At 40.6% G+C, this 17073-nt stretch overlaps 1 protein-coding gene across 11 annotated transcripts in view; it reads right to left on the bottom strand.

Annotated features, from left to right (window-relative positions):
- The window catches only part of tjp1a (tight junction protein 1a), a 101588-nt gene extending 85854 nt beyond the window's left edge, over positions 1 to 15734 (bottom strand). For 9 of the 11 annotated variants that reach the window (XM_006780225.3, XM_006780228.3, XM_006780229.3 and 6 more), the window contains exon 1: positions 15145 to 15733. In XM_006780225.3, coding sequence (XP_006780288.2) covers positions 15145 to 15236 — 92 coding nt within the window. In that variant the 5' untranslated portion in view covers positions 15237 to 15733. Of the gene's footprint in view, positions 1 to 15144 lie in introns of all 11 variants that reach the window. The other 2 variants (XM_006780226.3, XM_006780231.3) reach the window with 1 other exon arrangement.
- Between the last annotated feature and the right edge of the window lie 1339 nt (positions 15735 to 17073).

The raw sequence follows: 17073 nt of genomic DNA, 5'->3' as shown, positions 1-17073 counted from the left end.
ACTGACCTTGAAATGATTTTATGTACACGGCGCTCAAAAATCTGTCAAATGTTTTAGTACGACTTTGCTAAGCTACGAACCCAAACCGCTTGATGGATTGTCAGAGCATTACAGCTATCGTAGGCAGGCACCTCGCGGAGTGATACGTACTGCGCTTCAACATAATATTACCGTATTGTGTGTGTATAACCTCTTTTTCAAGTTTTGTGGATATTATACGTGGTTATGCTGAGGATATGTCGGCCAATTTCCACTGGAAATGCCTTTTGGTTAAACTGTCAGCAAGGAATTTGCATTTGTGCTGTTGAATTTTTATATAACTTGAATGCACTTAAAAAACAGCTGCTCGTTTAAGTGAAAATACATTGATGGGTTTTTTTGCACTAATAAAGTTGTGGAGTTGTAAAGTATCTTGTCTAGTGTCAATTATATTGTCAGTTATATCGTTATCGCAAATTTTCAAATGTATATCGTGATAAATATTTTTGGTCATATCGCCCTGCTCTATTTAGGATGAATTCTGGTTAAGTGGAAAACTGTTGGTATGGTAACCATGGATGCTCTGACCTCTAGGTTGAAAAAAGAAAAGGAAGCCTACAGCTTGTTATGTGAACAGTTCAAAAGGTCACCTGGCATCAAAAATGAAAAGATTTTTTTTTTAAATTGTTGAATGTTCTTCTTTAACCTGCTCCGTTTATTGGTCACCATAGTGGATCATCTTCCTCCATCTCACCATATCTCTAGCATCCTCTCCTCACACCAATCCTCTCCATGTCCTCCTTCACAACGTCTTTCGCTTATGCTGTTAATTAATGAGACATTAAAGAACAAACAATACATACGCTGATATCCAAATGACGCCTTGTGTATGTGAATGTGAGCAAGACGGTGTCAAATTCTGCAGATTTAAATAGGAGCACGGCTCTGCAGCACAAGAGTCGGGGTGATAAACTGACCTGACTGCAATCTGGAGATGTCACTCATATTTGGCACCTTATTTGACACCTCCCAAATATTGGAAAACAGGTGACACAGAGACAGACAAACATTCCTGCTCACGTTCACACCTGCGGCCAATTATGAATCCCCTATTATGCTGACAGACATGCTGGACTATTGGCGAAAGCCAGAGCTCTGAAATACTCAGTGTTGTTAAAATAAGAGGTAATGCAATACAGCGGTAAGCGCCCTATTGCAAGTTTATTTTTCAAAGCATTTTGCTGAAACCAAACTCTTTAAAAAGCGATTTTCCTCTGAGCCCAATTTGGGTTTTTTTTTGTGGAGTTTTTCACTATACTTTCAGCTATACTGCAGGAATTTAGTGTGATATCTTTAGCTGTGCAAGGCAGTGGATTAGACTCAGTCTCTCTGTCTGTTCAGACGGATGCTAGTTTCACTTTTCACTGCCTCTGGAGGAATACACAGAAACTCACAAACAGGCTGGAGTGCACTCATGGAGCTAAACTCAAAGTGTTCCCTCCAGTGCGAACAGACAATGACGGGATCTTACAGCACAAAAAGTAAAGAAATACTCAGACACATCAGGCACTAAATGTAGAGAGAGGTGAAATGGATAAATATTACATGAGACTTCAGCCCAAAATAGAGAATCTCCCTCATGTCCACAGATTAACAATACCACTAGCTAAGATTAACAGATTACCTCATCCAGTAAGTAATGTTATTTATATTAAAAAACATTCTTTGATTAATGTTTTAAGTAGGGCTGTGCCACATCTTATCGCCAGTGATAACACTGGTATAAATTTTTATATGATATAAATAAAATAAAAATAAAAATGTCATATTGTGATATCATTGCTATAGGAAGGCCATGCATTTACATTTCCTAGCGCCACAACGAGACAAACCCGGGCATGTCTGAGAGCGAGAGCCCAGCGGAGATTTAACACCTAACCACGGAGCTACTTCAACAACTTCCAACAAAGCAAAATGTTTTCTTGCAAAATATGCAAGAAAACTGTTTTAGCTAAAGGTGGAAATAACAATACTAGCAACAAACTAGCAATTGATGCTAAACTGAGCTTCGCAGGAACGCTCGCTAGCTTCGCTCTATATGACAGGAAGAGCAAACAGTACGTGGTGGAAATAGTGGAAAAAGCCATGATTTAAGCAGTTGTTTAAAAAGCTCAACCCAAGAAACAGCATCCCAGGTAGAGAACATCTTTCAGTCTTATTAGGTGACAACATTTTGCAGCTCTTGACAAGTTACAAGGTTAAGTTACTTTATTTTTGCCATCTTAGAGTGTTAAGTAGTTATTTTTATACTTTTACTTATAATTTCCAGCCTGCTTTTGTACTTATTTCTGACTATTTCTGCTGCATCACTACTATTATGCTATAATGCTGCACACCAAGGTAAAAAGTTTATTGTCAATGAGAGCTGCTCATTGGAAAAGAATGGAAATTGCCCTTGCTATGACTCATAAATGCTGACTTATAAATGCTGCTCTCTGAAAGCTGCAAGCTTAAATTAAGAAAAAACTGAGATTCTGGGTTAATCCAATTCTCAGGAGAAGGCAGCAGCAAGGAGAATTTCATGGTTTGATCCAGGAGTTGAAGATATATCACAACCGCTATTGTGTATATTTAAGGATGTCAGTGGGGCAGTATAAGCGATTGTTAATAGACCTAACCACATCTGAGCCAGGGCAGGACCCAGCTGTGTGTCTGAGGTAAAATAGTATTATTTTGCATTGTAGATATCCTTGCATATTCAGCACCAGGGCATGTTTTGAGTGCTCTTGTTGCCGAATGCATTTGAAAATCTGAAAAACTGAACTTAATTCTAAAAGAATAAATGCTGCAACTTTGTCTTGCCAAATTATCACACCTGCGGTTGGTGTGAACGGCTGCATTAAGAACAGGTGAGTCTGACAAGTATTTTTAATGCTCATAAAATTTGCACAAAGTTACGTGTTCGGTGTGTGAAGAGCTTTAGAGTTAGATATGAAAAAGATAGTAGTATCTCAAATAATACTGTATACAGGCACCATTGTTGCTAGGACACCAGAAGAACATCAGCAGAACAAAAGAAGCAAAAAAGTTAGTTTTTGACAAACTTTCATTTGAAACAAACACCCTCAAGAAAATATCTATTCAGTAGGCTTAGTAGAAACTACACATGATCTCATACTTCTGCATAAGTGCATTCACATTACCAAGTATAGGGACATGTACCTGGTGGAGCACTGAATGTGGAGAGCTGTACATTTGTACATGTCATTTTTGCTATATAACATAAAAGTAGTCACCAAACAATTTTAAGTAGAAAATACATGATCACATACTTAGAAAAGTTAAAAAAGAGTGCACTGTCAGTGCCGATACAGTTGCCATTGCTGATTTTATAGTTACCAACTGATTTCTTTCAGGCACTAAGTCTACATGGGTTGTGGGTTTTCTTGGTGTGGAAGCATGTTGAACTGTGAGCTTCAGTATTTAGCAGTTCATGCTGTGTTCAGAGCCTGGAAAACAACTCCAGCTGGCCTTATAATCCCAATCCAACACTAAAATCTCTGTTTCCAGTATGTGCACAGCTAGCTGTGTTTTATTTGAGACAGATATACCAAGTGAGGCAGTTTTATTTCCTGTTTTATTTGGTAAGATCACTTTACTTTCATTTTGTTTCATGTCCATTGAGAACTCTGTTCTACCCTTTTGTTCAACAGCTTGTTGCCCACTGCTGGATTATGCCTTCATTAGAGTATTATTGTTCTGTCCCTCAGTTTGTTCCCTTTGTTTCTTCCCCACTTAGGTAAATTTTCATTTTCGTGGACTCAAGTACTGTGGCCTAAGAGCGAAATTCTTGATAGTAATATATTTTGTGTTTGCAATGGTAAAGAAGTCTATGTGTGGAGCAGACAAAAGAGTTAGGAATGTAGAGCCACAAAATGTTTGACCTGTATAAAATGGAGTGGAGTATAATGGATAAAGAGAGCAACATCTTTTTTTTTTTTTATTTAAATAAACATCTTAAAAGAAATTATGGGAGTCATAAGACTTATTCCACCATGTCGTACAGAAAGCTGACCTGCTCATCATTAGCAAACAAAAAGCTTTCATGTGTTGTGTTAGCTTGTCTCAACCAAGCTTGTTTGATCATATTACTTGAAGTTCATCAGCAGTTTTATTTCAAAGACGTGAAGATTTTCAAATTCTGATTTTCGTCTTGATGTTAAGAAGGTAAAGGAAATTATGTGATCGATTCAAGACTTCCACATATACATGGATGATGTGGTGATGCTAACTTTAGTTTCCAGGATTAAAAAATGATTCATGAGATTGTTATAATATAATAATAGTACTAAGAGAAAATTGTTACTGAAGGCTAAGCAATCACAACTGCAGACAAAAATATCATGTTTCAAGGCTAAAAACTTCAGAATGGCCCAGTACAAATACCCTTTTTCCATTGTAATGCTATATTGTCTCATACTTAAAGAGAGGCGTTTTTAAAATATTCTGTAACAGCTTATTGCATCAGCATGCCACAGAGAAAGGGATGCAAGATCTGCTATATGCTCGCACTCATGTCCTGACTTTCCGTACCAGCACAAACCAGACGCAGCAACAAACAGAAAGCACTACATATTGGAGCAACATCGGCTTCAAAGTGTGATCTGCTCTAGGATAAAAAAATACCTGTGCTTATTCTCTATTTAGTTAGTTACTTTGTGATGAGATTATACAAGCTGGATTGCAGCATCCTGTGGTGTAGCGGTAGGATTCAGAGTACCCACACCACCCTGCTGCTGCTGCCAGCTCTAAACACCGAACAATGATGTTGCCGAGTGGCAGCAACTATAGCAACGGCCTGCCATGAAATTTAGTTAGCAGAAGACTAGAAAAATTTCCAACTGTTGCTAAGGTAGTTTGTTTTTTGACTGTTGTTTTATGCGATGAATATGAATCTAAACATCTAATATTCAAAAATGTTTGCAGAGGACAATTTTTAAATGAAACTCTAACCTCCTTCATTTGTGTTAACAAGGTGAAGTCTGAGTTTTGGGGGAATTCCTCTGAGGAGTTGGAGAGCACTTAGAAGTTAACATTGGTGTCAGATCTTTCTACAACTACAGGCAGGTATCTTACTATTTTTGACCCTTATCTATGTTTTTAGCTCATGTCTAATAACAATAGACTGTGTTCTAACCAGAATGTTAAATAGAGTCCTGGGATGCCTTTCCACCCTGGGATTTGTCTTTGTTCATATCTTCCAGCTCATCAGGCAGCAGCGGCGCGTCCAAAATAGCTCCAGTGACTTTTTCTCTTTCCATTTATATTCCTAGACCTTTTCGAAGAAGCTTTTACCTAGCCAGCATTTTACTTTCCATATAAACACAAACACTTACCATTTGCTTCCATTGCACAGGTGGGGAAAATAAATTGAGAACAAAAAGAGAAACCAGGGAATAAAGGAGACAGGTGAGCAAAGCATAAAGGAACATGGTGCTGAGAGGCAGAGTTGGTGGAAAGAGGACAAAGGAAAAAAGGAAGGAGAATGACCATAATGCAAAGGGACAAAGCACAGAGGGACACAGTCAGCATATGGCTCAGAGGTCGCCATGACTGCTTCATAATGCCTGACTGTTCAGCTCGAAGTGATGGTGGCCGATGAACATGCATCACTTTGCTCTTGGGTGCCCCTCCTGCTACATGGGACAAGTGGCGACAAGACGTACGTGACACATCCTACTTGATCTAGAAAACCCCACTGATGTCCCCAAACAGAGGAATGAAACATATGGCTAACTGGGTGTCTAAAAGCAAAAGAAATAAAGGAAACATCTTTGAAAGCTGGAGCCTGTAAGCCATTTGAAAGCCACCTGGGCAGAAACGAGCGGGAATGAAAATCTGCAGCAGGATCAAGACTCTGATTAGGCCAGACAGGCCTGACAGATGGACAGACCAGATTAGGCATATAGACATGTATCAAACAAGGCGAGACAACGGTCATGTCTGAGTGTTGTCTGACCCCTGCGGAGAGGAGGGTGACAGCAAGGTCAGCGGCTGATTTCAAAAAGTGCTGCTCCAAAATTACACAAACACAACTTCAAAGCACTTGTACAGAACTCTACAAAAGTTTTAAATTTTATCTCATTACTTTATCTTTTGCTTTCAAGGAGCCAGACTTTCTTGTAACTTTTTAAAGTGGGCTTCTGGAGGTGTTTTATTGGACATTGGACAACAAATGGATTATCTCAGTTGTTCTCCTGACTGAAGTTTGGTCCGTTTACAGCATCCTGCCATGCGATTGCATTTGTCCCTAACCATTGGGAATCCTCATGTTTTTTATTCTCATTTTATTGAGTGGAATATTATTTAATTAAAATTTAAAAAATTATATTATGCTAACCATAGCTGTGTAGCTAGCCGCCATGTAGCACATCATTATATACCAGCTAGCCCAACTTCAGTAACCTTACAAGCGTCACTGCTGTTTAGTTTTCTGTCTTCATTTATGTTGGAAGTGATAGCAGAGTGTACGTTTTAATTTTTCAGAAATCCCTCAGTCAGAACATGCTTTATCATGTTTAGGTAGGAACTAGCGAGCTAACTTCCTGCTAACTTAACTTCTCCGTTAAATTTAATAAATTCTGTTTTCGCGGATGCCTGGGTGTTAAACTTAATTGGTACACCTGGTAGAGCAGCCACACTGACCATTTTACTAAAAATGAAAGAATTTAGACAGTTTTTAACTCTCGGTGATGCTGCAGTGTTCGTTTTACTTTGGGACCTCAAGCGGAGTTTGGACCTGGAAATGGCTAATGACGTCAGATTTAAAGACCAGATTTCTTTAGTTGAATATACAAAAGATGCTAAAGATAACAAGGTTTGACAGACATGAAATAGTATATTTGGTGATTCCTAAAGATTTATAAACTGAAAACGTAAGAGAGGACCTTCAACACAGTTTTCAGTTTGTCCTTAAAAAATTAAGTAAACTGAAAAAATAAAGGACAAAACAGTGGCAGGTCTAAGGAGGAGACTGTTATGGTTTGGGGCTATATTTAAGCCAGTGGAGTTGAGCATCTTGTTAAAAGTGATGAAATTATGAACACAGAGACAGAGACACCATCCAGTTTTCATCCACCACAGTGGATGCTACAGTATCGCTTCTGGAAGGCATCTGATTGGCAGCACCTTCAAAAGAAATGCCAAGAAAAGCAATTAGAATTGAACAGTTTTTGCATCAATACTTCTTTATATAAACACGTTTAACTAAATTGACAATTTCCCAGTTCCCTAGCAATACATAAGGAATTAGGGGTGGCTCAAGCCCTTTGCACAGTACTGCACCATGCAGGTATGAGCATAAATCTGTAGTGAAGACAAGTCACGGCAAAAGCAAACGTTAGCAAGAAAATGCTAAAATAAGGTAAACTGTATAAATGCAGCATATAGTTAATGTGGACTGAGTAATGATTTTGCATGCTTAGGCATCATAAATTACTTCTGCTCAGCATCTGCACATCATATATGCCCAAAACCTGTTTTACCTCAGTATTCTGTCAAAGTCAACCTTTAAGGACATAAAACTTTCTTAAATCAAATTAACCTGTACCAGTGGAACACTGTTTTTATCATGACACTATTACCACCCATGGCTGTAAGCAGGGTCACCCTTATTCAAAACATACAAGTTTCACAGAAGACCGAAAACCAAAGCCATTTAAAATGTTTAACAGCTGTCAGCAAGTAGCTAATGTTTACTGATAGCTGTTAATCTTTTAAGTACTATCCCAGTGTGGTCGTATTTGTTGTGTAGTCATAAACTACTTAATTGCTAGGTCTGTTTCTATGCATGAGTTATTTTTTTTATTTTTTTTAATCTGAAATAGATCATAAGGAGAATTGTGTAATCACTAAGATGGTCCTGTGGGTAAGGACCATCCTGTTTTGCAGTATCAAACAACGTTAGACATTCTCCACAGATTACAGGTATTATATCATCTGTCTAATAAATAAAGGACTGTATGTGTGATTAATCCAATCCACTCACTGCTTTGGACGATGTATTTCTGCAGACCCAAGGAAGTGCAGTGTCAATTTGAAATAGCTTGGTCAAGCTAAGCAGTCTTCACACTTTGGCTAGAAGTTATTTACTGTTAAACTTTGACATCAGTCAAACGCAGTGACGTCTCGGTAGGGAACCTCCCTTGATACATCATGTTTGGAAAGCTGCAGGCCACTCTGCATGTGCAAATGTGTGCATGATCAGCACCTCACCCACTGACTGCAGCTCTTTTGGCAAACTTATTCTCAACTGATATTAAATTGTTTTGAACACTATGTTTAGTAGCTATCAGCTGTCAGACGATCTCTCTTATCACTGAGGTGGTTACGTCAAAGGAAGCGACTAATTAAACCTGGCATTTGTTGCTATTTAGTGGTGATAGATGAGCAGCCGTTCAGTGTGTGCATCCTCATATCTGTCCAGCTTTTCAAACAAAATTTTCTGTTTGCATGCACCAATATTGTTAAATCATTACACTGTGATCTTTGAAACCCAAATCAGTCTTATAAATGTTTTAAATCACTCCCTCGTGCTGCTGAATGACTATTCAACTACGTAAAATAAAAATGTTGACAGGCAGGGCCGTGTACAAATATAACATCCTAAAAAAAACACTCGGATCTCTGTCAAATTTAAGTAGATCCCCTCTGCTGTGTCCTTCTCTGTTTGTGGGGCAGCAGTGATGGATCCCATCTTGTCGGCCCCCCAGTGAGCCACTGTGACAGTCGGGAGTCACCAGAGGCCCCGAACGTGTGACTCACAGATTCTTAAAGTCATTCCTGACTCTGACTGGAGACGATGAGTCTCTGATAGGCTTCTGCTAGCATCACTGCTGCCAGCAGGCTCTTTAAGCAGCGATTACCAGACGCCTATTTAGACTCAACATTACATGAACGCAGACATGCGCTGGGTTGCAACTGTGTTAAAAGGAGGATGCAGCTGCAGAGACAAATTTCAGTAACTAATCAGCAGCAATAACATCATCAATTGAGTTTTTCAGTGACCTACGGCAAGTTGCGTGGAGAGAAAAACAAAACCACACATGCATCTTGCTGTTCTGTTATGAATGCTACTTTTTCAGAGTTTTGTTTTTTAAGAATTTTCCAGCATACTGTGTTATAAAGACTTTATTATACTGGCTTTATGTTTACTGTGTAAAGTAGTTTGTGCATCATATGTTCTTATTCAGCTCATCTCAGTTAGTCTCCCTCCAGTTGGTCATGGCTGTTCAGTCAGAGGTTTCTTCTTGTTCCAAGGGAGTTTTTCCCTCTCACTGTCACTAATTGCTTGCTCATCGGGGGTCATTTAATTATCATTAACCTTAAATGTGCATTATTTATATTGGCCAGCGGTAAGCGAGTCTTCTGATTTCAAAAATACTAAATCACTGTGAGGGAAAAAAACATCAACCCAAAAAAAGCCTCATAAGTCAACTTTGTGAACACTTTGTTGATGCATTTATGGCCTCTGGCACTAATTTAAAGTCTTATTTAATAAAAAACTGATACTCATCTTCTACACTTTTATACCCATTACAATACAAAATGCTAATAAATAAGGAAAGCTTTAATATTCATCAGTCAAACATTGAGATGGCCCAAAAGGTCAAGGCTTTAACACAGCTAGTAAATGGCATACGCTGTATTAGCTCCATACATCCTTTATACACACAAATATGCGTTGCCACCACCTGCTCAGCTCTGATACGTTGCTACATGCACTGCAGACGATGTCGACAGTTTCGTAAACAACTGAATCCAAGTTGCTCAGACAGACCTGTTATGTGACATCGTTTCTGCATTGACCAATGGATGTTTTTGCAGTCAGAACTGAGCTCAGTGGCACATTTACACTGAGCCTTAACGCAAAGATAGAAATAGTAAATTTTTTGCACAATTTGAAGTGCAAAAACACATATGCATAAAGTGCAGTGTATATATAAACTCATTACCAATTGTGACCACATCCAACAAAGCCAATACTACGAAAAAATAAAGATTTTTCCTCAGTTAGCAGCATTTAAATCAGACCAGAAAAGTTATCACTAAAGGGCCTAACCCAGACACAAACAAACACACTCACACACAGCGACAGCAACAACCACACACCCACGGGATGCTCGGAGAGTGGGAGGGGGTAAGGGGGTGAGCCACGAGTCAATAAACCCTGTGTAATCTGTTCCCTTTAGTGGCATAAACCATCTGAGAGGCGATTACAACCGTTCTGCCAAAGTAAGAACATGCGAGTTCCTAATGGACAGAAACACTGAATACTCACTCACACACACTCAGACACACAAACACGTGTGTGAACCCTCATACTTACTATACGAGGGCCGTGAAGGCTGTAGAGCAAGAGTAGTATGTTCAAAGATTAAAGCCATGACTCATGTTTATAAGATCAGACTTACTGAGTGTAGGTGTGAAAAAAATAGTATGTCAGCATGTGTTTTTAGAAAAGTACTGATTATCATGGCAGGGCCACCATAAACTTGGACTCCCGCTGTGGTAACTAATGCAAGGCGTTGTCAGTTTGTGTGAGATTATGCATCGTGGACTCCGTGAGTGGGACTAGGAGTGAAGAGGGGGGGGGGGGTGGGGGTGGGGGGGGAGGCAGACAGGAGTTGTTAAATGTGGAGGAGGGAGGAAGTGTGGAGAGGCAAATCAGAGGGCAGAGAGGGCGCCTGCATGTGTGTGTTCGTGGCACGGGGCGGGGGGAAGAGGAGACGCTGACTTCATGCATCATTAGGCAGGTGGACTGAGAACACCAGGCGGAGCTGTGACCGTGGAGGGGAGCTGAGCAGGCATCTGGCACACAATACACAGCGATACACCCACATATTATGGAAAGCTGCCTACAAATTAGACAGTCGTCATTGGGCAAATTTTCATATGTGGATGATCACAAAGTAATTACAGTGTCCTGGCTATCACAGGACACCATGTGTTTTGTTTAATAACAACCTGCTGGCTTGTTTTGTACTGTGGTGGTGGTGGTGGTGGTGGTGGTGGTGGGGGGGGGGGGGGGGGGGGCTGTACTGTGGCTCGAGGTTCACTATGTTTATCTTATTATAAGAAGAGTAAGACAATGCTCAGATTACTACAGCTAACCACCTTAACCAAGTAATCTGATATTAAGGTCGTAATTCAATTAAGAATAAAGCCAGTGATAAACATCGATTGATTTGGCACTTGGAGCAAAACAGTACTCCACTCTGAACTTGGTGTCTTTTATGTTTGTTTTCCCTCGCCTGTTTTCAGTGTTAGCCCTTATGTCCACTGTGTCATGAAAGACCAATTACAACACAGGAATGGAAACATGACAAGCTCTTAATGAGCTCTCTAAATACACACGCTTCATAAAGACAAACACGTGAGATGCTGCTGTTGTTTTCCACATTATTTAAATCTCATTCTTCCTGCCGCAGGTACAAAACAATAGTGACAAAAACAGCGAAATGCAAATGTAGCATCTGATGTAAATCAGCTGAGGTACATAAAGTTCATTATTTTGTGACTTGTTATTGTGTCAGTGCAATTAGCTGCTCTTTAAGCGTGATCGATGGCCTCGAGTCGTTTATTAATCGCTGGTGGTCGAGTGTTTTGGGCCGCTGCGTAGCCGCCTCTTCATATTTGTTGCTTATATGACTGTGGAAAAAAGTTTTATTTCAATTCTTTCCTCCTGTTTCCTCTGCAGAGAGAAAGCCATTCTGCATGTAAAGAGACTGGCTCGCATACATACCATCTGTCAGTGATCAACAGTTGATCGCTAAGCTATAGTTGTAAAGGTAACACTTTAAACAATTTTGTTCTCCAGCATGAAGTTGGAGAGATAGTCTCTCACTCGGAGAACCAAGGTTACAAAGTAACCAACCATTCTCTGCACCACATACCGTGAAGTTACCTGGACTAGTAAGTAATACTACATTCAAAGACAGATACAACAACAATCAAGTGTTTGGGACAAAAATCTAATTTCTCAAAGCAGATCATCGTCCGTTGTTTGGAAATACTTTGGATTTAGTGCAAGTGAAGAAAATCTGCAAAGAGTGGTGTGTGTCTGCACTGCAAAGCAACAAAGCATCTTCAGCTGTCTGAAATAAAACACCAAAAACTGCAGTATAATTAATGCATGAAGTCAAAAAAAAATTGTGCAATGCTCACATGTCGATAAAAAAAAGGGTCACACCGTGCAAAAGACGTGTTATCCCCTCACACACTTTGTTTTCCAAAGGGACAAAACCTGTCGCAGGAGTAAAATAAAGAGATCTCACAACTACTATTAATATTATCCATCGTGCAGGTGCAAGGAATGGAGTGAAAGACCCTACCTTTAATATTCGAATAATCTCATAATACGTGAAGATGTACACGAATCTTTGCATGTTCTGCTTGCATAAAACAATTTTTGCCACTAAAATCAGTGAAGAATCCTGACAAATATTTGTGATCTCAATATTATACAAAATAATTATACATCAGTCAAAATTACTCAAACCAGTTGCAGTACTGTCGCAACCACGACAGTACTGGAGGCAGTCGCTGTCCAACCTTGATGCTGGGATTAGTTAATCGCTCTACACGCCTACTTGATGTTGGCAGCAGTTATTTGGGATGTTATCGCTGCAGCTCGCTGAATTTCAGACATTTTCGTGGTCTCTGGTCGCGACATCACGGCCAGTCTCTTCCTGTTCTTACGCTCGTTAAGGAACAACATCTCCCATTACCTGAGTGCAAGTGAGTCTGATATAAATCATATATGAGCTAGGTCCTCCAGCAGCAGCTTATTTCTGCGTTGTGCAATCTCAACCTTGTGGTATGAATGGAAGGAAACCAGACCACTTACTCAACCTTTGAAAAGACGCTGACATTTCATTTAGTTATGAAGATACAAACTGTTCAGCCTGGCTTCTTTGGGTGTTTAAATTCCTTTCTTGTGTTGCACAAGTCATAGAGTAAGGTGAATGTAAAGCAATTTTTCCCTCTGGAGGACTGAAATTAAGAAAGTAACTACTTCTAAATATGAAAGCAGTTATATAAAACAGATTGAAGTTGAAACTACGACTCGTCAACTTCTATTAGATCACCAGTTGAAACACATCAGGATTAAACTTCTATGATGCACGTTGATCACCTAAACTTGGGTCATTGCTTCGGTATTCCAACCTAAAGTCAGACCTTACATTTTAGTCACTTATGTGCACGTGAGCCTACTGACTCTGGACTCTGACTTCACCGAATAAAGACGGAAATGGCAGGCAAGTGAATCCAAGGGTGACTCCATGAAACACACACTGCAGCTACACGCTGGCTCAGCTACGCTCCGTTAAAGTGGCTGTCGGAGGCGATACAGTAATCCACTTTTAATGGCCGTGTCCCTTCCCCCACCGTGATGTGATGGCCCCGGACATACCACCGCGCCTCTCTTAAGGGAGAAGTGTCAAAACCAAGTCGCCGCTGTGCGCTGCCCTACACATTTGACAGTGTTGGAGAGGAGAAAACCTATCCTTTCTCCCATGTGAGATCATTTCTGATTCAAAGTAATGGACCCATTTGCTCCCACATGTAAGATGGACCCCCTCAAAGCTTTGCACATCCTACGCAAGGAACCAGAGTTTGTCTTCTCAGTGTAAAGCAGTGCAAATCTGTAAGGATTGTGCTGCATGTTTAATGTTATCTGCGTGGATTACAGTAGAAGAAAGACTGAATCTGCTCATTGTGATAAGATCCTATAATTAGACTGAACACCACTCTGCTGTGTCACGTTTTCTTTTTTTGTTCCTTTTCTTCTTTATAATGCTCCTTATTTCAATTAGTAAAAGAAGCGTTCTTCACAGTTTCCTTTATTATGCCCTACAGTGCAACCACATTCACAGTGTATCACAGTATAACAGCCTCTGACAGGTAGTCAGAAGTCAGCTAAGGTTACGGCAGTAGCATCTTGCTCCCTGACACCAACTAATCAATTCATCGAGTGCACAAAGAAATAGGTCAGTTTGTCATTGGTATCCTATTTAAATCATCTTTGAAGAGAAGCACAGTGCAGCATTATTAAACTTTTTTTCAGGTAAATTTTAATAGTTTTGTGATGTAAAAAAATATCTGAAGTTTATAAATGTTGACATGATTTCTTCAAAATATCTTAGATTTGCTGTTATCTTGTCGTGTAGCTGTGAAAGCTAGGAGCAGAGAAGATAGATTTTGTTTCGTTTTGTTTCAAAAAAAGAAATCTAACAGTATTAAAGCATCCTGGGAACTTTTGGAGAGAAGGAAAGCGATAGGGAATTAATTGCAACAGAGGTGAGATGTAGAGACACCTTTCTAAAAAAATCTTTTTAGAAGTCTTTTGCCTGTTACGTTTTGCTGATTCATCCCGAAACACCAGGGAACATTTTTAGACGGATAAATGGTATCAAACGTGGACGTGTATTAAACTATGTGGACATATTTAAATGGAAACGCACGGAGACGTGATCAGCCAATGAGAGTTAAACACAAGCACCGCTCCAACACAAATCCAGGTGGCAAGAAGCTCCTAAATAAGAGATGAGCGGTTTTGTTTTTTGTTTTGTTTTTTTACTACTACACGTGATCGCAGAAATAGACGCGAGACCAGAGAGCTGCTCTGAAAACTGAAATCGCCGAGCGCGTGCGGGTGAAAGAAGAAAGCGGTGTGTGTCCGCGTCGTTTCGCTGTTCCTGTAAATCCACCTGCTCTGTTTCGATTCTCACCAGCGGATCATAATACTCAGAGACCACCAGGAGGAACACGGAGAAGGGGCGAGCGCGCACTGTCCACCCCTCTCCTCCTCCCCCCGCCTAAATACCTGCTGGGTGTCGATGTCACCGGCGCGCACATCAAACTGTTGTTGAAGGCAGAGCGACACAGAGGCGGATGGAGGTAGTCGCTTCCGCCAGCAGCTGCTGAGCTTCAACTTCACAGCAGACATAACAGAAAAACGCGACTGGAGCTTCTCAAACAAGACAACAAAGCCCAGAGGCTCATTTCAAACCTGTTTTCCCCCACGCTCCACACGCACCAACACACGCTCCGAACCAAAGCGCGCACCTCCTCCTCCTCCTCCTCCTCTTTGTCCATACTCACCACAGCTGTCTCTTCGCGGGGAGGCAGTCTTTGTTGGAGGCTGTCACTCCCATGGCCATCTGCATCACCGTTATATATTTCTGGTACTTCATCTTCTCCTTCTGCAACTCCTGCTGCCGCGTCTGCTGCTGCTACTTTTACTACAACTACAACTACTGCTGCTGGTGCTGCTACTTCTAGGAATCCGCGCGCCACCAAAGCGGCACAGGTGAGCGTGCATTCAAATGTCTGTTATTGTCCTGTCGCGTCATCCGTGGCATCCTCGGTGTCAAAAACGCCATTTCCACGCTGGAAACACCGCTGATAGGGAGGACGTTCCCGGAGGAGTTCAAGGAAAAGTGCCACGCCGCCACGACCCATGCCCGCGCTGACCCTCTAATCTCATTAGAGCTCAGAATAGATTGGCTAATCTATTCAATTTTAGTCAGGACCGGGTCATTGTTGTGGTTTGCCTCGTATGGCGGACACTTTCCCGGCCGCCAAACCGTGAAATGCCGGTTTGTTTGTGTGGAGAAAAAGAGTCGAGAGAAAGAGGCGGTTCAACAGTGAGCGGTAGGATGCAGCGGCGACGGCACCCAAGCGTCTGCGAGGTAGGAAAGAGAGTGCGCGTGTGTTCAGCCAGAGAGGGAGAGAGCAGGAGAGTGACACAGGAGGAGGGAGGGAGGAGGAGGAGAGAGGAAGCTATGTAATGGCTTTAGTGTGTGTGTGGGGTTCGTCTAAGTGATTCTTAGAGAAATCCCAGAATTGTAAAACTGAGACAAAGGTGTGTTTTCGATCTTGCTTTCTGTGAGGCAGGATTTAAATATCATAAAGTGGAGGTGGAGAGGAACAAATCAGCTCATATGGAATTAAATAACCAGGAGGCAAGTAAGTAACCTAATAAGACCAGATTTGGTAACCTGGACCTTTAAGTATAAAGAATGGAAACAAAACCATGTATTGCAAAGGAGAACTATTCCTGTATTCCTGCCCCTATATAAAGACTACAAACATAAATACAAATGATACAGGAAAAAGGCTGCTTTTTCTGAGCTTCACACAAAGTGGGAAAAAAACTGCCCTCCAATTGCAGAAGTCAAATTATGTTTGTTTGTTTTTTAACCACTGAGCTCCTATTTTCCAGACTAAAGACAGAGAGACCAATGAGTATAAAAGTCAGCATCCATGATTTTATGAGGCACATCTGACCATGAAGCAGAGGTAAGTTGCAAATCTGTGAAGGCACCATTAAAGCTTAATACAAGTTCTGGCGCAACATTTACTAATGATGTTGTTTACTAATGACCACGCTCTACATGTATTAAAACAGCATGTCTGTTGACCAACTGAAAAAATATTCAGTAAAATTAAAAATACAAAAAATTATGCTTTAGACCAGGGCTGTCAATCATAAGGTCCAGGGGCCAAAACTGGCCCACCAAAGACACCAATATGGGTCCCTGGGCGGCTCTGGAATATGTGAAGGAGAACATCCATTTCAGACACACCCCCACAGCCCCACAGCCATTCATATTACACCAAATTAAATAATAGATAAACAATTAAATGACTAAAAGTTTGTTTTTCACTGTCTATCATAGAAATTTGTGTTTTTTATAATGGGTTTACATTAAAAAAAAAATATTATTAGAGGGCCGTCTACACAATGAGCTACCAGAACTTTTTCTGTCATTTTACACATTTAATCCCAATGAGTCATGCTGACAGACTTTTCTTTATCACGTAGAACAAATGGGATGTACTGTTGAAATTGTATGTCTTTTTCTTTCATTAAAGTACTTCAGGGATCGAATGTGTAAAGTTGGTAACTCTGAGAGAAAGGGGTGTTTCACTGGTCCCGCCCTCGTAAGATCAAAGGGGGCCGTATGTGGTAACGTGTGTTTGACATCCCTGCTCTACACTATTAAAGTCGACCTCGTACATCAGCCT

The sequence above is a fragment of the Neolamprologus brichardi genome, chromosome 1, assembly GCF_056152115.1.
Source record: "Neolamprologus brichardi isolate AB-2024 chromosome 1, ASM5615211v1, whole genome shotgun sequence".
Classification (NCBI taxonomy): Eukaryota; Metazoa; Chordata; class Actinopteri; order Cichliformes; family Cichlidae; genus Neolamprologus; species Neolamprologus brichardi.
Note: the sequence above shows the minus strand (reverse complement) of the source record. Positions and strands in the feature narration are given on the sequence as shown.